This window comes from Mobula hypostoma, chromosome 9 (assembly GCF_963921235.1).
Source record: "Mobula hypostoma chromosome 9, sMobHyp1.1, whole genome shotgun sequence".
In the NCBI taxonomy this organism is placed as follows: domain Eukaryota; kingdom Metazoa; phylum Chordata; class Chondrichthyes; order Myliobatiformes; family Myliobatidae; genus Mobula; species Mobula hypostoma.
Genome location: NC_086105.1, coordinates 27,724,374 through 27,746,355, shown reverse-complemented (window position 1 = coordinate 27,746,355; position 21,982 = coordinate 27,724,374). Strand labels below are relative to the sequence as shown.

The following is a 21,982-nucleotide window of genomic DNA, read 5'->3' as shown; positions in this document are numbered from 1 at the left end:
ATTATTTTGTTGTTCACACTCCTCCAGATTAACTTCTTTTCATCACCATAAAATTCCCGACCAAATTAGTAAAATATAAGTAAATCAAAACTATAAACATGTCTAGAAAGTTTCAGGTAGAGCTGCTCCAACTAAAGCATGTGTTTAAGTCAGTCTACCAAACATCATATCTTTGGATGGCCCAGTAACTCTTTGATGCCTGATGCAAGTTATTTCATTTGTCATACGGTTTGTATCGCAAATGATTTCTCATATTTTCTGCTTTCAGTGTTTGCTTCCTTATCACCTCCTTCACTTGTTTTCCCACCTGTCTCTCACTTTAGAGAACTAGAAGCAGCATGGAAGGTGATGTTGATGAGTGTTATTAATTAATAAAGATTTTCTCACAAAAAGGAGAGAGACAGCCTTGGTTGTTTGTACTAAATACTGTTGCCACTTCTGAGGTTTGGTTCCCCTGATGTCATTGGAAGCAATTAAGAATGAACCTTTACTCTGTGCCTTATGGATTTCACTGTATGTTTAGTTAGTTCTTGTGTGATAGTAGATGGAATTGATAACTCTGAAATAGCAGAAACAATGCCAAATTACTCGCACGTGGTACTTTTAAATAATAACTATTTCCCAATAACTCTGTTCAATTACTAGCTCAATGTATCGAAAAAAATTGATCTGCGTATTATTTTAAAATATTGTGTTCTGGATAGGTATCAATCTAGTCAATCTGCAAATATTACATGAAATTTAAGTGAAATTTTACTGTACTTACATGTTTTATGGAGATTATTCTAACATCTAGTGATCTTAAAGATTAATTGGATCTGAAGTCGAAGCTTGTAAAGATAAATGACACCAGTATTGTTTGACCAAAGGACCCTCCATTCTGTAATATACTATAGTTCTGAGATTTCCCACTCCTGATCTAATTTGGCCTTTTTACTGTTAATAGGTAATTGGTTAACTTCAAGTTAAGATCCCCTCTGTGCCTGTATAAGACTAGGCTATCTGCACCGGCGCTAGCTGCTGGGATTTGAAGTTTGTGTTTTCCATGTTTTTTTTCTCAAAACCCAGTGATGACCGTGCAGTGACAAATGTGTAATCTCAGGAGATTTTATATTGGGGCACTGAAAAAACAATCTGATTTCCTTCCAGTCTGTCCACTGTTTTTTTTCTAAAATACTCTGAGTGCCCAGCGGCTCATCGGTCAGAGCTTTCAGTACGTGGGAACATTTTTGTTCTGATTCAAGATGTTGGGAAACCTTTCCATGGGGGATAATGGATTGCTGTGACAAAACTTCATGTATTCATGAGAACTGAAAAGCCTGCTTAACTTATTTACTGCTTCTAGCGCCTGCCTCTTCCCCAATTCCAACCTCCCCCACCTTTTCATCAGCTCCCTGTTGTTTTGGGGTATCTCTAGATGCAAATCTATGCCCCAGTTATTTCATTTCTTGAACGCAGATTGATGTATTTCCTCATCAGGGACAGCTTATACAGGCAAAGTTGATTACTTTCTCCATATATTTTAGCTTGAATATCACTAATTTTATCATCTGGGATTCTGGAGTGTCTGTATTTGCTTAAAATTGGAACTAATGTAGAGGCTCTGTCTTAATATTTCATAGTTTACATGATAAAAGTAATTTAATGGGAACATATTTTCCCTTTGCTGAACTATGAAGTGGCAACTTGAGTAATGAGAGGACCAAGGCAATATTTATAACTTTTGTTCCCTGGTTCTCACTCCATTTAAGAGTCTATGAACAAATTACATTTTTAAAATGTTAATTGTCTTGACTTATATTTTACTATATTCATTTTTCTTCATTTACATTTCTTTTCATATTTTAAAAATTTGCATTTATTAAATTGCTTGTGACTTGTTAGCTCATTCAATCAATATTGCAGCTACACCCATAATATTTAATTGTCTGTCAATCATTGACTCATTTAGAGGATTACATGGAGTAGAAATTATTCACTTTTAAAGTAACCACGCCACCAGAAAACCTTAAAGTTTAAAAGCTTTTACACGTTTTTGTATCTAGTGATTGGAAATTAATATCTTTTTGTACATATGGAGAAAATTGTAGTGTTTTGGAGTAATTGCACAGATATATGAGGAATCATCCTCTATTTTCTTCGTTGAGCTATTGATGTCTTTTTAAATAATGAAGACCATCGAAGTTGTATTTTAGGTTTGTAAGGATGGTTTTGAGGACAGAGGGAGTAGTTACGAGTCAGGTTGGGGGTTAGGGACAGAATTGGAGGTCAGGGCAGAGTCCAGAACTCCACTCCACACTCTAAGGCCAGTGACTTAGACGTGAGACAAAGGACATCTGTAGTCGGATGTCAGGCCGGCAGACCAATGAGGTTGAGGGCTGGTGCACCTACTGCTCCAGGTTAGTGAGTTGTTGGTGGGCTCCAAGGGAGGAATTCTATGGTAGACAAGAGGCATGAGGGCTGGTGAACCCCTAAGGTATGTATGCAAGTCGGCGAAGACCAGAGTTCAAGGCCAAATGTTCAGGGTCCCAGTTATCGGAGTGTGTAGTGGTTGTGGCCTAGCGTTTGGGGTCCAGCGCCAGTGAGTGTGGAGTTTTGGGGCCTGGAGTTCAAGGTCCTTATTCATCGCCTTTGGTGAGTTCTGGGTCGATTGAGGCCCGAAGCCCGATTGGAGGTCAGGAGGTCAGGAAGTCAGGCCTGATTGCAGGAGCGCTGTGAGTCTGCCGGGGAAGTCAAAGGCCCAATGTCAGTGAGTCCGAGTCCACTGGAGGTTGGAGGCTAAGGACGCCTGTCCTGGAGTTGTTGGACTGTGTGTCTGTGTGTGTGTGTGTGTGTGTGTGTGTGTGTATGTATGTATGTATCTGGTGGAGGGGGGGTGCCAGAATGTGTGGCAACACTTGGGGGCTGCCCCCAGCACATCCTTAAGGTTCTGTTGATTGTAAACCCAAGTGACACATTTCATTGTATGTTTTGATGTACACGTGGTAAATAAATGAATCTGTGTCCCTCTCTCAAATAAAATGACGCCAATGTCTTTTTCAGAGAAGATTGTTGTTGATTAATTTTATTTTCATTTATTCAGAAGAACAGCTGAATGTGTAAATCATAGAATTAATCAGAATCATTTTGTTTCTTTTATCAGCTGTCTGGCAGTTGGAATAAATTAGAAAGCAGTTCATCAATTGAACTGAATTGAATATATTTCCATATCCTTCACATACATGAGTAAAAATCTTTACGTTAGGTCTTTGTCTAAATATGCAATGTACAATTTATAATAATTTGTAATAAATAGTATGTGCAATGGGACAGTCAATATAACATAGAAATACAGTTGTATCAGCGTGAATTAATCAGTCTGATGGCCTGGTGGAAGAAGCTGTCCCAGAGCCTGTTGGTCCTGGCTTTAATGCTGTGGTACCGTTTCCCAGATGGTAACAGCTGGAACAGTTTGTAGTTGGGGTGACTCAGGTCTCCAGTGATCCTTCAGGCCCTTTTTACGCACCTGTCTCTGTAAGTGTCCTGAATAGTGTGAGAAGTTCATATCTACAGATGTACTGGGCTGCCTGCATCACCAGTGCTCTGCAGAGTCCTGCGATTGAGGGAATTACAGTTCCTATACCAGGCAGTAATTTTTTTTTATTTCAAAATATACTTTATTCAAAAATAAATATATACAATAAACCATTCAATAACTTTTCATCCTTTACATACGTTTCCATTATACACAGTACATATCCGTATTTATAGCCACCCACGTGGCACTCCAGTAGTTCAGCTTACCATATCATTGTTGAGGGGTATACTCCCCGCCCTCCGACCCCTCCCACTCCCACGGGTGGAGAAACCTATACTGTGGTCCTTCCCCACCGGGCCCTTGCGGTGGCTGCACCGAGTTTCAGTGCGTCCCTCAGCACGTACTCCTGCAGCCGAGAATGTGCCAGTCGGCAGCATTCTCCCACGGACATCTCCATGTGCTGGTAGATCATCAAGTTTCGGGCCGACCAAAGAGCGTCTTTCACCGAGTTGATGATCTGCCAGCAGCACCGGACGTTGGTCTCCGTGTGTGTCCCCGGGAACAGCCCGTAGATCAGAGAGTCCTCTGTTACGCAGCTGCTGGGGATAAACCGTGACACTAGCCCGTCCATCCTCCTCCACACCCTCTTTGTGAACTGGCAGTGTGCAAAGAGGTGGGTCACAGACTCCTCCTCACTGCAGTCCTCCCGTGGGCAGTGGGGTACGGAGACGACGTTCCGGGCGTACAGGAGGGCTCTGACTGGGAGGGCCCCTCTCACCGCCAGCCAGGCGAGGTCTTGGTGCCTGTTGGTTAGATCTGGCGATGAGGCATTTTGCCAGATGAACTGGACAGTCAATAATAATAATGAAAAGGTATCAATATTTTGATTGTAAAATATTGTCTTCAATTTTATTTCTCAGGTAGCACCCATTGAAACACATCTAAGTTACTGGAAGACAGCAATGAGAAGAAACAAATAGCAGTTTGACTTATCAGGGAATTTTTAAAAAAGAAATTTAAAGTTGATTGCGTAATGTTTATTAAATCAACACTAAGTCTTGAGGTTAATTTTAATGTTGTGTGATGTTCCCAGGCAACCACAGATAAAAGAATTGCGCATTTTGAAAATTGCAAGTAGGACTGTTCTTGATGATGCCAATTGAGTTTCCAAAGGTTATTCATTCAACATTTAGAATAATAATTAGCCAGAATCCAGCCAGCTGCCTCTCATATCTGCAGAGGGCAAGTGCAGGAACCCTAATCTGCATTTAAGCGTGTACTGCCTACAGTGGGAATGGTTCAGAAATTGATCATGTTCAATAGCTTGAGTGCTGAGATCCTTCCTCCCACTTTGCAGTCCCAGAATATGCACATTAAAGCTGTGTGTTTACTTGGCAGAGGTTTTTATTGTGAGTTATGCTTGAATGCCTGATTGGTTTAAATGCAGCAAACATTACGGTGGTGAAATCTGTGGCCAAATACTGGAGAACTGTTTTCTAATTTTTTTCTGGGTGATCATGGTAGTAATGTAGGTGGTGCATGTGTGTGTGGTGGGGGAGGGGGGTAGCATGAGAACATAAATGTTCATTTATTGCAGTTTATTTTTCCTTATCATTTTTCTCTTCTGTACAAGGCAGTTCTGTCTGAGATGGTTCCTGGGTATTGGAAGACTGTTAGTACTGTTTAAGCCCTTGGGTATTCTGTAGAAAGCCAAACACAGATTGCTGAGTTTGTAATGAGACTGTAAGTTTCTTGGAGAGCCACCATCGATTCTGTCTTTGGCCCGACAGTTTTTACAGCAATTGAATAATAATTGAATGGATCATAGGCTTATTCCTGCTTTTTGTTTGTCCCAAGATCAGCTGAGCTAATTGGAAAAACTAGGGGCTGACTTTGGGACTTAGTTTAACATGTCTGCTTCAGCACTTAACCTTCATCTGCTGAGTACTGTGTAGTTGCATTAATTTCTCAAGATGTTGGTATATAAACGTAAATGACACCTAGCAGATAAAGGATAAACACTGAGAACATTGAAGAAGTCTCCACAGAGAAAGTGGAATGGAATGCTTCTTTGTTGATCTTGGCTGCATTGCTCTGTCATGCTAACTTCCAATTTACAACTGGGCAGACTAAGTTTCTTGCATTATTTTCAGTTGTATGATGACTTTGATAGCTTAATCAGAAGGAAGTTTAGTACTTCTCATTGTTCAGCATTCATTGTCACCGTGGTACATCCTCTGTGGTCCCTTTAGCAAAAAAAATGTTTCCTTTCCGTTGTCTGTAACTTCTGATACAGTGAAAGAAAAGGCTATATTTTAGAACATAAAACAGTACAGGAAGAGAATCAGACTCAGGTTTATTATCATCAGCATGTGTCAGGAAATTTGTTAACTTAGCAGCAGCAGTTCAATGCAATGCATAATATAGAAGAAAAAAAAATAATAAATAAACAAGTAGAAATCAATTACAGTATATGTATATTGAATAGATTAAAAATTGGGCAAAAAAACAAAATAATTTATAGTAAAAAAAAAGTGAGGTAGTGTCCAAGGGTTCAATGCCATTTTGGAATCGGATAGCGGAGGGGAAGAAGTTGTTCCTGAATCGCTAAGTGTGTGCTTTCAGGCTTCTGTACCTCCTACCTGATGGTAACAGTGAGACAAGGGCATGCCCTGGGTCCTGGAGGTCCTTAATAAAGGACGCTGCCTTTCTGAACAGTACAGGAAGAGTCCTCTTGGCCCACAATGTCTGTGCCAAACATGATGGCAAACTAACCCCTTAGGCTTGTACATGATCCATATCTCTCCATTCCCTGTCTATCTTAATCTAACTTAATTGTCTCTGAAGAGATGTCTGCTTCTACCTCTGCTCTAGACAGTGCACTCCAGGCAGTCTCCTCTTTCTATGTTAGAATCTTGCCCTACACATCTCCTTTAAACTTCCCCCTCTTCACGGAAGCATAAAGATAGCATGGATTGCCCTGTTGTGTTTACTTGCCATTATAAAGTCAAAGAGGAGCAAAGCTGGCTTAGGGAACACTTGCAGATTTTTAGGAGGCAGATGAGATGAGGATTTTAGGGGAAATTATGCTGATGCAGTGATAGACTTCATGCAGCAATTTAAACATCGGATGTTTAGACACCAAACTAGTCAAGTCAAGTCACTTTTTATTGTCATTTCGACCATAACTGCTGGTACAGTACACAGTAAAAATGAGACAACATTTTTGAGGACCATGGTGCTGCATGAACAATACAAAAACTACACTGAACTACATAAAACAACACAAAACTACACTAGACTACAGACCTACCCAGCACTGCATAAAGTGCACAAAATAGTGCAGGCATTACAATAAATAATAAACAAGACAATATGCACAGTAGAGGGCAGTAGGTTGGTTTCAGTCCGGGCTCTGGGTATTGAGGAGTCTGATGGCGTGGGGAGAGGAACTGCTACATAGTCTGGTCGTGAGAGACCAAATACTTCGGTGCCTTTTGCCAGATGGCAGGAGGGAGAAGAGTTTGTATGAGGGGTGCGTGGGGTCCTTCATAATGCTGTTTGCTTTACAGATGCAGCGTGTGGTGTAAACGTCTGTAATGGCGGATAGAGAGACCCCGATGATCTTCTCAGCTGACCTCACTATCTGCTGTAGGGTCTTGCGATCCGAGTTGGTGCAATTTCCAAACCAGGCAGTGATGCAGCTGCTCAGGGTGCTCTCAATACAACCTCTGTAGAATGTGGTGAGGATGGGGGTGGGGAGAGGTGTGGGAGATGGACTTTTCTCAGCCTTCACAGAAAGTAGAGACGCTGCTGGGCTTTCTTTGCTATGGAGCTGGTGTTGAGGGACCAGGTGAGATTCTCCACCAGGTGAACACCAAGAAATTTGGTGCTCTTAGCAATCTCTATGGAGGAGTCATCGATGTTCAGTGGAAAGTGGTTGCTCCGTGTCCTCCTGAAGTCAACAACTATCTCTTTCGTTTTGTTCACATTCAGAGACAGGTTTTTGGCTCTGCACCAGTCCGTTATCAGAGAATCCCAAGCACTTAGGGATCAGTGACTTTGTCCAGTAAACCTTCAGTAATCAGGGTTTGAATTGAAACCCAAACTCACTAGTAGACTCATTTTAAGATGATACCTAAGCTTTGTTTCATGGAGAACTATTATGTCAACACCCTTACAAAAACCCCTATATTTCGTTTCCAAGTTTTATTAATTAACTCTTGTAAAATTAAAGCCCCAGGGGAACTGAATATACAAACTTTTGGCCTATTAAATAAAAAAACCCTTGATTAATCACAAGCCCCAAAACCTCAGCACCTCTACCTCCCTCTGAAACTGTATCCTTCCCAGTCGGGAAACCACAGTCTGTGCAGATCAGAAATATGTTATTTCCTCTTCACTCAGCACCTGGGGATGTGTGCTTATCTCGCTGCTCTACTTTCTGTACATCCATGACTATGTGGTGAGGCACAGCTCAAATGCCATGTATAAATTTGCCGATGACACAACTATTGTTGGCTGAGTTTCAGATGGTGATGAGCAGGCGCATAGGAGCGAGGTGGGTCAGCTGGTTGAGTGGTGTCACAGCCACAACCTTACACTCAATGGTCAATAAGATCAGGGAATTGATTGTGGACCGGGAAGGGGAAGTCGAGGGAACACACGCCAGCCCTCATTAAGGGATTTGGATGGAAAGGGTGAGCAGTTTCAAGTTCCTGGAGGTCAGTATCTCTGAGGTTCTATCCTGGGCCCAAGATATTGATGCATTCACAAAGAAGACATGACAGTGGCTTTACTTCATTTGGAGTTTGAGGAAAATTGGTATGTCACTAAAGACACTTGATATTTCTATGGATGTATCGTGGACAGTATTCTAATTGTTTGCATCATAGCCTGGTATGGAGGGGCCACAGCACAGGATCAGAAAAAGCTGCAGTGAGTTGTACACTCAGCCAGCTCCATCATGGACACTAGCCTCCCTCTGCTTCCCTGGTGTCATGGATTCTTGATTACCTGACTGGCAGACCACAGTACTTCTGCTTGCAACACTGTGTGTCCGACAGAGTGATCAGCAGCACTGGGGCTCCACAGGGGACTGTCTTGTCTCCCCTTCTCTTCACCATTTACACCTCAGACTTCAACTACTGCACAGAGTCTTGTCTTCTTCAGAAGTTTTCTGATGACTTTGCCATAGTTGGATGCATCAGCAAGGGAGATGAGGCTGAGTACAGGGCTACGGTAGGAAACTTTATCACATGGTGTGAGCAGAATTATCTGCAGCTTAATGTGAAAAAGACTAAGGAGCTTGTGGTAGACCTGAGGAGAGCTAAGGCACCGGTGATCCCTGTTTCCATCCAGGGGGTCAGTGTGGACATGGTGGAGGATTACAAATACCTGGGGATACGAATTGACAATAAACTGGACTGGTCAAAGAACACTGAGGCTGTCTACAAGAAGGGTCAGAGCCATCTCTATTTCCTGAGGAGACTGAGGTTCTTTAACATCTGCCGGACGATGCTGAGGATGTTCTACGAGTCTGTGGTGGCCAGTGCGATCATGTTTGCTGTTGTGTGCTGGGGCAGCAGGCCGAGGGTAGCAGACACCAAGAGAATCAACAAACTCATTTGTAAGGCCAGTGATGTTGTGGGGATGGAACTGGACTCTGACGGTGGTGTCTGAAAAGAGGATGCTGTCCAAGTTGCATGCCATCTTGGACAATGTCTCCCATCCACTACATAATGTACTGGTTGGGCACAGGAGTACATTCAGCCAGAGACTCATTCCACCAAGAGGCAACACAGAGCGTCATAGGAAGTCATTCCTGCCTGTGGCCATCAAACTTTACAACTCCTCCCTTGGAGGGTCAGACACCCTGAGCCAATAGGCTGGTCCTGGACTTATTTCCTGGGATAATTTACATATTACTATTTAACTATTTATGGTTTTATTACTATTTATTATTTATGGTGCAACTGTAACGAAAACCAGTTTCCCCCGGTATCAATAAAGTATGACTATGACTATGAAAAGGTGATGCCTCAAAATGGTCCACCATCATCCTGGACATGCCCATTTCTCATGGCTACCATCCAGCAGGAGGTACAGGAGCCTGAAGACACATTCTCAATGTTTCAGGAACAGCTTCTTCCACTCTCCCATCAGATTCATCCCCCTTGGAATTTTTCATGTTTTATTGTTGTACAACATTGAATCACAGTAGATTTAATTTGGCTTTTTTCGACACTGATCAACAGAAAAAGCCTCTTTCGTGTCAAAGTGTTAACAGATCTCTACAAAGTGATCTAAATTAATTACAAGTATAAAACACAAAATAATTGATTGCTTAAGTATTCACCCCCTTTAATAAGATCACTGGTGCTGCCTATTGGTTTTGGAAGTCAGATAATTAGTTAAATGGAGACCACGTGTGTGCAGTTAAAGTATTTCAATTGATTGTAATAAAAATACACCTGTATCTGGAAGGTCCAACTACTGATGAGTCAGTATCCTGGCAAAAACTACACCATGAAGACAAAAGAATACTCCAAGCAACTCTGCAAAAAGGTTATTGAAAAGCACAAGTCAAGAGATGGATGCAAGAAAATTTCCAAGTCACTGAATATCCCTTGGAGTACAGTTCATTTAATCATCAAGAAATGGAAAGAATATGGCACAGCTGTAAATCTGTGTTGGGAGGGCGTGCACATACAACTGTTGCCCAGGTGCTTCACCAGTCGCAAATTTATGAGAGACTGGCAAAGAGAAAGCCATTATTGAAAAAAAAACTCTCTCGAAATCTCAGCTAGAGTTTGTCAGGAGGCATGTGGGAGACTCTGAAGTCAGCTGAAATAAGGTTCTATGGTCTGATAAAACCAATATTGAGTTTTATGTTTGATGTAAGCTAAATACCGCATACCATCAAAAACATACCATCCCTACTATTAAGCATGGTGGTGGCTGCATCATGGTTTACCGCAGCAGGCCCTGGAAAGCTTGTGAAGGTAGAGGGTAAAATTAATGCAGCAAAATACAGGGAAATCCTGGAGGAAAACCTGATGTAGTCTGCAAGAGAACTGCGACTTGGGAGAAGATTTGTGTTTCAGCAAGACAATGACCCCAAGCATAAAGCCAAAGCTACACAGGAATGGCTTAAAAACATCAAAGTTAATGTCCTGGAGTGACCAAGTCAGAATCCAGACCTCAATCCAATTGAGAATTTGTGTCTGGACTTGAAAAGGACTATTCACTCATGATCCCCATGCGATCTGACAGAGCTTGAGCAGTTTTGTAAAGAAGAATGGGGGAAAATTGCAGTGTCCAGATGTGCAAAGCTGATAAAGACTTATCCACTCAGACTCAAAGCTGTAATTGCTCCCAATGGTGCATCTACTAAATACTGACTTGAAGGGGTGAATAATTATGCAATCAATTACTGTGTTTAATAACTGTAATAAACTTAAACTAATTTGTAGAAATTTGTTTTCACTTTGATACGGAAGAGTCTTTTCTGTTGATCAGTGTAAAAAAAAACACAAATTAGATCCACTGTGATTCAATGTTGTAAAACAAGAATACATGAAAACTTCCAAGGGGGTTGAATACTTTTAATAAGCACTGTGTGTGTGTATTATATGTATATAAAATGTATATATATTTTATAGTTTTTTTAAATTATATACTTCAGTTGCAAAATAACAAATTTCACCACGTATGTAGTGATATTAAACCTGATTCTGAGTTCTGGTTTTGTCTGCCAAAACTCATTGCTCATTGCTACTGTCATTTCAGAATAATATCCAGCATATTTGTTCCAGAAAATTATAATTTGTTTAGAATTGCACAAAATCTCATCAATACCAGATGCAGAACATATGTTTCATTGAAAGCATACTTCCAGATGGAAACTCTTGTCTCCATTATTAAATTCTTATTTTTTGTACAACCATTTATTGTGTTGTAGAGGTGTTCAGGGCAAATTTTCTTTTTAATTCTCGGGAATACATTTTATTGAATAAAGCAAGATAACTGCAATTATCATTTCCCTATTAGCTCAATGGAAGTTTGCCAATAACATTCAATTAACCAATTTTAGAACTGGTTAACCAACACAAATATCCATTTAGTTCACAGGCCAGTGTGTGCATTATGCACAACAGTCATGTAATCTTCTGTGAGCATCTCTAGGCTGACACTTTGTGTTTTTAGTCCAGTGAAAATATCCTGAAGATTTTTGTTTATGTTGTGGTTTCTGTCACGTTCTTATTTGATAGGCTTTGCAACTGATTGGTATGTTGGAGAAAAACCACTGCAACGTTCCATTAGCTTACTTCATTCAAACAAGATTATTTCTTTGCAAACAACAGGAATTCTGCAGATGCTGGAAATTCAAGCAACGTACATCAAAGTTGCTGGTGAACGCAGCAGGCCAAGCAGCATCTATAGGAAGAGGCGCAGTCGACGTTTCAGGCCGAGACCCTTCGTCAGGACTAACTGAAGGAAAAATCCCTTACTCACTCTTCCTTCAGTTAGTCCTGACGAAGGGTCTCGGCCTGAAACGTCGACTGTGCCTCTTCCTATAGATGCTGCTTGGCCTGCTGCGTTCACCAGCAACTTTGAAGATTATTTCTTTGCAGTCTTTTGAGAAAAACATACCTTATTTCAACTGCATTCCTTTTCAATAACTCAGATTCCAAAACAGATAAGTAGTGGTTTTGTACTTGCACTGCCACATTTGTGGCTAATTTTCCTCTTCCTAATTGTCATGATAACTTAATCTTGGGGTCTTGCTGCATTTGAAGTGGACATTTCCTGGCACATCTGTTTTTGGAAAACTCTTTTGAAATAACTGGAAGCATATAAATTTGACGGTTGTGCCATAGGAGGTGTAGTGGCTACTTGAAAAACAAACCAAAGCCGCTGAGAGACTGAGTGAGGGAATTGACACTATGTGACGCGCTTCCAAATAACTGAATTCTAATTTGAAAAAAGTTCGCTTGATTCTTTATTACGAAACCAGCAAAGACAAATTATTAAAAATAGTGATAGCAAAATTAGCGAAATTGATGTGGTTTGCAGAATTAGTGATACCAACGTAATAAACATTCTTAGCGTAATAAGTGGTAAACAAAAAAATACCCAACTCGCTACTCCAACTAGATTAATGGCAAAAAGGATGAATACGTGACTATACTCATTTATTTCTACCTCACCCAAAACACACATGACAAATTACCATAAAAAAACGCACAACACAAAATACAATACAGACAGAAAATAGATGCATGGCTGCTACTGGAGGGTTGTCATTTCTGATTTGCTCATGCTTCTGCTTTACATCTGCCACATATTAGAACCATTTACAGAAAACAGACAGATAATAAGGCTTTTCTCTTCTATATTTACAGGTGGATTTTCTACCTTGGTCAGCATCAGTTCTTTCAAATACTAAGAGTGAGTTGCTATGGACAAATTTTGCTCAATTTATTGCACAGATAGGGAAAAATATGCTCTTGTGTGTCTATGTGTCTAAATTTGAAACAGTCTAAAATATTTATTCTCATCATTAAGATGTACCATCTTGCTTCCGAATACACTCTCATATGTCAGCATTTAAGCTTAAATTTATTCCATGAGGTAGTCACATAACATAGCATAGCATATTGTTGAGCAGCACCTTGTTAGAATTATGAATCTTGAAAGTAATTTTCAGCACCAAATGTAGAACAAAAAGTGGGAAAATATGTTTTCCAAGCCAATAAACATTCCTTTGCATTTGTTTTGGGCACGTCGTGCAGACAATGATCTGAAAAGCAGTCATTTGTACACTTCTACTTAAAACTCTGATGTTATAAAAGATAAAAATCAAAAGAAAATGGAAACATAATTCTGCCTTGGGAACCCATGATGGTTCTTTTCTTGGTGGTAATCCATGAAAACCAGGAAGTGTTTCTCTTCAATCACAGGATTATAATGGAGCTCAATTAGTTTATTCTGAGTAGAAAAAAAATCAAGATTCCAATTTGTATCCTATTTCCTAATTGCTTTTTGCAGAGTCATAGAGCATTACAGCACAAATACAAGCCCTTTAGCCCAAAGATTCTGTGCAACAACCATGGTGCCCATCCATCTCGTCCAAATTTCCTCCTTTCTGCCCATATCCCTCTAAGCTCTGCCCTGCATGTTCTTATGCAAGTGCTTCTGAAATGGTTCTGTTGTAACTGCCTCAAACACTTCCTCTGGCAGTTCGTTCCATATACTCACCACCCTCTGCGTGAAAAAGTTGGCCCTTGAGTCCTTTTAAAATCTTTCCCCTCTCACCCTTATCTTGGGCTCCCCTGCTTTGGGCAAAAGATTACTACCAGCCATCATATCTATGACACTCATGATTCTATAAACCTATATTGTCATCCCTCATTCTTCTATGCTCCAAGGAATAAAGACCTAGGCTACCCCAACTCTCTATAAATCAGGCCCTCATATTATCACTTCAGTGTACTGAAATTCATTTGCTACTCCTCAGTCTGCTTCTCTAATTGATCTAGATTGGAATTGGGTTTATTATTGTCATATATACCAAGATACAGTGAAAAGCTTGTCTTGCATTTGTTCATACAGATCAAATCATTATACAATCCATTGAGATAGAACAAGGTAAAACAATAATGCAGAATTAACTGTAATCACTATAGTGCAGTGCAGGTGAACAATAAAGTGGAGGATGACTAACTTTTGCTGGCTTTGAGGGAAAGATTGTTGTTATCAAACCATGTTACTAAGCACTTTTTCACATTCCTGTACTCAGACTCATCATCATTTGAGATATTCTCCACAAAGTATATTGTCCTTGTAATTCTGCCTAGTTCTACCTGGATTCCATGTGTCCTGATCTTCAAGACCAGCTGGGACTTTGTCAAAGAACTTCTTGAAGTCCAAATAGACATCATCAACTGTCCTACCCCATCTACCATTTTGGTTACTTCAAAACTCTAAAAGTTTCATCAGGCACAACTTATCAAACACAGACCCATACTGATTCCTCCTAATCAGACTCTGTCTATCCAAATGCTAGAATATTCAGTGCCTCAGAACTTCCTCCAGTAACTTCCCTATCACTAATTCAGGCTGACTAGCCCACGGTTCGCTGGCTTGTCCTTGCTACACTTTTTAACTACATTAAAACAACATTAGCAACCTTCTAGTCTTTGAGTATATAACCGGTGCCTAAAGATGAAGCAAATATCTCTCAAAGATTTCTGCAATTTCTCCACTAGTCTCCCACAAAGTCTTAAGGATTCAGTCGGCCAGGCCCTAGGGATTTATACAGTGTAAGGCTGCAAATATGCTCTTCCTTATGATATGAATGTCTTTCAAAACAGCTCCACTTGTTTCCCATATCTCTTGAGCAACCACACTTTTCTTAAAGTAAACATCATGGAAGAACGTCCATTACAAATCCCACCCATCTCCTGCAGCTTGGGACATAAGTGGCCCTGCTGATCTCTAAGCAAACCTATTAGACCATAAGATGTAGGAGAAGATTAGGCCACTCTGTCGTAATTATACCCACTGCAGTCTGTGGCAGAGCATTCCACAGACTCACTACTCTCTGGCTAAAAATAGTTCCTCTTTACCTCAGTTCTATAAGGTCACGCCTCAATTTTGAGGCTGTACCCTCTAGTTCTGGATATCCCCACCACAGGAAATACCCTTTCCACATCCATCCTATCTAGTCCTTTCAACATTTGGTAGGTTTCAATGAGATCCCCCCGCCCCCGACATTCTTCTAAATTCCAGTGAGAACAGGCCCAAAGTTGCCAAGTGCTCCTCACATGTTGACCCCTTCATTCCCAGAATCATCCTTGTGAACTTCCTCTGGACTCTCTCTAATGACAACACATCCTTTCTGAGATATGATCCAAAAACTGTTGACAACACTCCCAAGTGTGGCCTGACTAGTGTCTCAGTGTTATTTCCTTGCTTTTATATTCTATTCTCCTTGAAATAAATGCCAACATTTCATTTGCCTTCATTACCACAGACTCAACCTGTAAATTAACCTGCTGGGAGTCTTGCACAAGGAGTCCTAGGTCTCTCTGCACCTCTGATGTTTGAACCTTCTTCCCATTTAGATAATAGTCTGCACTATTATTCCTTTTACCAAAATGCATTTTCATACATTTCTCAACACTGTATTCCATCATATTTTTGCGCATTCCTCCAATTTGTCTAAGTCCCACTGTAATCGGGAATTAGACAAATTGCTTCCTCAGCACTACCTACCCCTCCACCTATCTTCGTATCATCTGCAAACTTTGCCACAGAGCCTTCAATTCCATTATCCAAATCACTGACAAACAATGTGGAAAGTATCTGTCCCAATACTGACCCCTGAGGAACACCACTAGTCACTGGCAGCCAACCAGAAAAGTCCCCGTTTCTTCCCATTTGCTGCCTCCTGGCTGTCAGCCACTCCTCTATCCATGCCAGTATCTTTCCTGTAACGCCACAGGATTTTATCTTGTTAAGCAGCCTCATGTGTGGCACCTTATCAAACGCCTTCTGAAAATCCAAGTAAACAACATTCACTGCCTCTCCTTTGTTCACCCTGCTTGTTACTTCCTCGAAGAAATCGAACACATTCGTCAACCAAGATTTCCCTTTACAGAAACCATGCTGACTTTGACTTATTTTATCATTATCTCCGTACCCCAATTCTTTCTATTCTCTCCCTAGCCCTCATTTTACTCTAATATAGCTATAGAACTGTAAGGGGGTTCTTCTTTTACGTTACCGCGAAGGCTAACAAAATGGCTTCTTTGTTATGTTATAATTAAAATGCAATGTAAGGAGTTCTCTCTCCCCCTCCGTCTCTCTCTGCTTGTTTGGGTTATATTATTGATAAGAGAGGGAACGAACCATTTGGGATAGATGTTATTCTTTCTTATGTGTCTGTAAGCTATTGTGTTTTGCGGGATTTGGCGCAGAAGGCGCGATGGGGACAGAGGAGATGCGGTGCTGTGACCCTGGGTGGCGGGACCAACCAAGAGCGGCAGTCCAAGGCCCAGGGTCTTCGGCGAGGAGAGGAGACAAAGACAGACTCGTGTGGAGCGTCTGGTCGACTACCATGGTTGGTCCCAGGTGGCAGGTCGAGGGGGTCGGAAGGGATCGAATGGTGGAAAGAGGACTCCGTTAATTGAGCACCAACTGTTGTTCACGAAGTGGTTAAACTTTGATAAGTTTGGCGCCTTTATTTTCCTTTCATATTTTATCTCTATTAATTACATAGTTCCAGTAAGATCTATAAAGTATAATAATTTAATCGCATATGGTGTATTATCTATTATTTGGTGGGGTGGGGTACATCACACAGCATCTACACAAACTTGATTACTCGGTTTTGTGGGTCCAAAGGCTAATCCCCCAGATGAAAGCGAGTTGAGCGAGCCTGAGGCTTACCAGGGGGCTATAGAACCTCTTAGGATATGCCTTAACTTTACCTGCCAGATCTATCTCATGTTCCCTCTTTGCCCTCCTGATTTCCCTCTTAAGAGTGTTCTTAATCTTCTTGTAGTTAACAAGGGACTCACTCGTCCCCAACTTTCTAAACCCAGTGTATGTTTCCTTTTTCTTGACCAGGTTCTCAATATCTCGGCAGCCAGAGTTCCCTAAACTTTCCAGGTTTACCTTTCACCCTAACAGGAACATACTGCTCCTGGACTCCTGATATCACATTCCACTTGCTATTCAGTTTAACACCCTCATTTGTGGACATATCCTATCATTCTTTTTCAGTGCTATCTTAAAGCTGGTAGAATAATGACCACTAGAGCAAAGTGTTCCATTTCTGCCACTTCCAGTACTTGCCCTGCCTAGTTTCCTCATGAGAAGGTCCAGTATTGCACCCTCCTGAGTAGGACCCTCTCGACACTATTAGATCATTAACACTATAAGCAGCCATTGAAGCACTAAAGCCACTGTTCACACCTGCACCTGATCAGGAGTGGAGATGCTGCTGAATATTTTCTGCCCATCTAATCCCTCTGCACACTATGCAGGCAGATCTAATGCATCCATAGCTTTGAGATTGCACCAGTAGACAGCAGAAATTGAACCCCTCACAGCTGCATGTGATGTCAGACAGTACCTACTGGAAGGGCATAAGCTGCCCACGACCTTCAGGAAAAAAAAATTGATCTCATAGGTCATTGCTGTTTTACTTAACAAAAATGGTCAGTGATAATAAGCATTAATTCATTGACTGTATTTGGCTTGAACACCCTGAGAATATACATAAAATTACCTAATTGCTGCTGACTTTAAGGGAAGATCCTTCAGGAAAACGACAGCAGTTTTGTGTGCATTTGCTGGGATTTCCCCATTTAAGTGCTGGGAAACTTGTGATTTTTGTAGAAGAATGCAGAAGTCCCTGGCTTCGTAACAGCTGCTAAGGTATTTTCCATTACTAAACCCAGCTGCTGGGCCCCTGGAATTGAACAAGGTTGGTTCACCCGAATGCTGTATGCACTGAAGCCTGACGTTTATAATGAGATGCAGAGTAGGCTAGATTTCTTTTCTCTAGAGTGGAGGGTAAGGGGTGATTTGAAAGAGAAATGTAACATTATGGAAGGGACAGATGGGGTGGATAGTAAAATAACTTTTTCGTTATGAACATATAGGTTTAAAATGAGAGGTAGAAGGTGCAGAGGAGATCTGAGAGGAAATATGTTCATATGGAGGGTAGATGGAGTTTAGAGTGTGCTGCCTGAGGATGATGAAGTCAGATACTATCAAGACATTTAAAAAGCACCTAAAACAAATACTTAAATCTAATGTGGATAAATGGGATTAGAGTAGATGGATACAATGGGCATGGATCTGCTTCTGTACTATAGAGCTGTATAAATTTGAGGCAGTTCACCAACACTTAAATGGGACAATTGCTGAAACAGCCTGTATCAAGTTACATCTGGTGTAATAGAAACAAGGGCGGACCATTCAGCCCCTCCATAAGGTCATGGCTAATCTTTTACCTCTCGGCACTACTTTTCCCCCACTAGCCTTATATACCTTGATTTTTCTAACATCTAAAAAAAATCCTGTTGCATGTAATTCTCCATTGATTTCAATTTTTTGGTGAGCATGGAGAAAGCGTGTAGTCAGGAATGGAGATCTAATGTCACAAGAAATAAAGGCAAGTGCATGGGCAATATCAGAAGTTTGCCCTGAAGCATTATCTATACATTTCTCTTTCTGAAGAACTACCTCCAGCATTTTGTTTTTATTTGAGCTCTTCGGTTAATCAGATCACAGAAAATACTTCATGGAGGCTGTTCGACAGCATCTGTTGCCTAAACATTCTGTACATTCCTGTAGGACTTATATAGTCCCATAAATAAAGCACATAAACCCAAATCTAAGTTTAGAAATCGGCTTCGGGACTGGGCATGTAATGAGTGATAGCGGTGTATTAGTTGTGCTTACAAGGTGCTTGAGTTGAGTATTATTGTTCAGAATACAACAAATATTATTTATTTACTTTTATTAAGTGCAATCGTGAACAGTAGCCAGATCAGAAATGCTGATTAAGTCAACTAGTTCCCGAAGAGAATTCTGATAGGCTAATCAGATGATTCAGTGCTGCTCAGTGATAACAGGCACAAGGGTTGCTAGCCCCTGTACCCCAGAAACACACCTGAACAGTGCAGCGGAGGTATGTGCTATGCATGACCTGATCTGAAAGCATCATGTTGACTCATAACAGATTATGTTCACAGTGGAACAGCTTAGTCAAGGATGGGGTGATCAGCACAGATGGACAAATTATACCTCCACTACCCCGATTATATTTATCACTAGCACCATTGTCGTGTATGAATTTAAACATGTAGACAGAAACATCAATATGCATAATTTTGGATCAAGCATTTTGTGGGTACAATTGGGCTTTAATGTACTGAATGCATGGAAAAAGGGTTGTGTATTTCTGCATATAGCCTTGAATATTACAGAAAACCTCATCTACAATAAATAGTGGTACATTTCAACAACCAGGGCACCAGTTATATTTCTGCCTGATGTTTCTATCTCTTTTCCTTTAGCCTGCCTTAAAATGTACCTTTCCGACCAAGTCCTCTTCCTGAAGCAGAAATTTTCAGTGTGCATTTAGCTGTTCGGTTTATGTTAAAATACAATATACAGTAATTGCAAGTTATTGTTGGTGTATGGGGTGGTGAGGAGGAAAGCAAAGGACCAACTAACTGTATGACTATAATTGTTATAAATTATAATTCAGTGTCCTGACCAGCTGCATCACTGTTTGGTACAGGAATTGCAAGGCATCCTGACCACAAGACCCTACAAAGGGTTCCAAGGAATGTTGAGAGGACCATCGGCGACTCCCTTCCTCCGAGATATTTATCGGGGGTGCTGCGTATACAGGGAGGGCTCTTAGCATTGTCAGTGATCCCTCCCATCTGTCTAACGATCTCTGATCCCCTACCATCAGGGCGAGGACAGTAAGGATGGGAAACAGATTCTTCCAGTAGTCGATGAGACTACTGAATTCCCTGCCACTACCCAGGTCTCATCACCCATAGTGTAAACTGTATACTTTTTGACTTGTGTCATAAGTGCACCTTATTTTTCATTAATTTATTTGTAATGGTATTACCTTATGCGTTGTGTGTGATGCAGAGGAAAATTGCTTCGTTTGTACACATGTATATAGTTGAATGGCTATGAACTTGAACTTTTTGAAAGTCAATTTAGAGTGTGTCCCAATTTAAAAGCATAACACAAATAATATGCTCGTGCTGTGATTTCAAAATTAGATGTCCTTTTCTGGTGGTATGACATTTTAAGATTGATATTCATGTTGAAGTGTTTTGTGTACATTTTTGTTGCAGTGAGGATGTGTCAGAAAATAATTAGTAGTATAAAGTGATAGGAAAGATAAATAGAAATGAAAACCATTAAAATACTGTGTAAGATTGCAATACTTTACAGATATTGTCTATTGCAACGTGCATATGCCTTACTCCTAAGTTGCTTCTATGTAATAGATTTTGCTTTAGCTGGAGATTAAAGGATTTTGTTTTCAAAGCACCAAGCTCTCACTGGCAGTATGCCTACCTTGTTTTATTTTTAAAGGCAAGAATGGATATGTCCTTTTTATATAGTAAAAGGTATTTTACATTAATACAAGAAATATTTGAAATTAAAATTATAACCATTATTATTGGGAGTTGGGGTGAAACAGTATCCCAACAGACAGTGAGATAATGTTTTGGGTTGATGACACTTCATCAAAATGGGAATAGTTCAGGAGCTCCCAACTTGGGGTCCATGGACCCCTCAGCTAATGATGAGGCTCCATGGTATAAAAAATGTTGGGGACCCCTACAATGGTTAAAGATGAAACAAATTTTAGGATACGGAACAGAAAAGAGCAAATTCCAAGTTTCCAGTTGTCTGTCTTCTAATTCTGCAGCTCAGCTCTCTGCCTGGGAACGTTGTTTCAGACATTTTCAGGTCATGGGCATTTTCAATATTCACTCCAAATTTCTCTGGCAATTTGGTTAATTATTTTAATTAATTTATTGCCCCTCTTCCAGACTGACCATTAGTGTTTCTGACTACCTCATTTGCCTTATTTGACTTATGTCTTGCTTTCCACTCCTTTGGACTTTCCTTTAGCACTCTCCCCTTCATCACATCTTGAAATGTTTTGCCTCTAACTATTTCCAGTTCTGATGAAAGCTAATCAACTTGAGAAGTTATCTCTCCACAGATACTGCCAGACCAGCCAATTATTTCCAGCAGATTTAATTTTTATTTTCATTTTTCACATATCCAATGTGTCATAATTTATACTGCCAGGTAGTAGCCACAATTCCAACTGACCCATTTTCTTACTGAGGCATCGTCAATGGAATAACCAGTTTGCATTTTTATAGCATCTTTTAATAGAAAAGCATCTTTTGCCATTTCAGAAAGGTATTAGCAAACAAAAGTAACGAAAGGAAGAGATATTTAGGAAGAAGACAAGAAAATGGTATTGAAAGGCACAGTAAGTCAGCAATGATGAAATGGTGGAGCACTCAATGGGCCGTATAGCCTAACTCTGCTGCTGTTATGCATTAGATTGGAGCCTGCTAGGAACCTGACTTCTACATAATGAAAAGCCATTCACTGTTGGTTACAAAATGGTAGAGGGAATCCATCAGTGGGATCCATGAGGGTGTATTTGAGTGGAACCATGTGTAGGTGTATTTCCTACCATAGGGAAGGTAATGGCAGCTACAGTAAAGCAGATAATTTGCTATCCAACTATTTAAACTTAGCAATGATTCAACATCTAACTCACTGAGTGCTGTTCCCACACTCCTCATGCTGTGAGGCCCCAGTTCCTGCACCCATCCTCACGCCATGGGGCCTCAGTTCTTACAGTCACTTTCAACTTAC

General features: G+C 40.6%; 1 protein-coding gene across 2 annotated transcripts in view; it reads left to right on the top strand.

Annotated features, from left to right (window-relative positions):
• borcs5 (BLOC-1 related complex subunit 5) overlaps positions 1 to 21,982 on the top strand; it is a 78,355-nt gene that overhangs the window by 53,571 nt on the left and 2,802 nt on the right. Inside the window, exons 5-6 of one of the 2 annotated variants that reach the window (XM_063057936.1) lie at positions 12,925 to 12,970; positions 16,504 to 17,581. The exons of the other annotated variant lie outside the window; for it this stretch is intronic. Coding sequence (XP_062914006.1) covers positions 12,925 to 12,970; positions 16,504 to 16,712 — 255 coding nt within the window. The 3' untranslated portion in view covers positions 16,713 to 17,581. Of the gene's footprint in view, positions 1 to 12,924; positions 12,971 to 16,503; positions 17,582 to 21,982 lie in introns of those variants that run through there. 2 annotated transcript variants of the gene reach the window in all.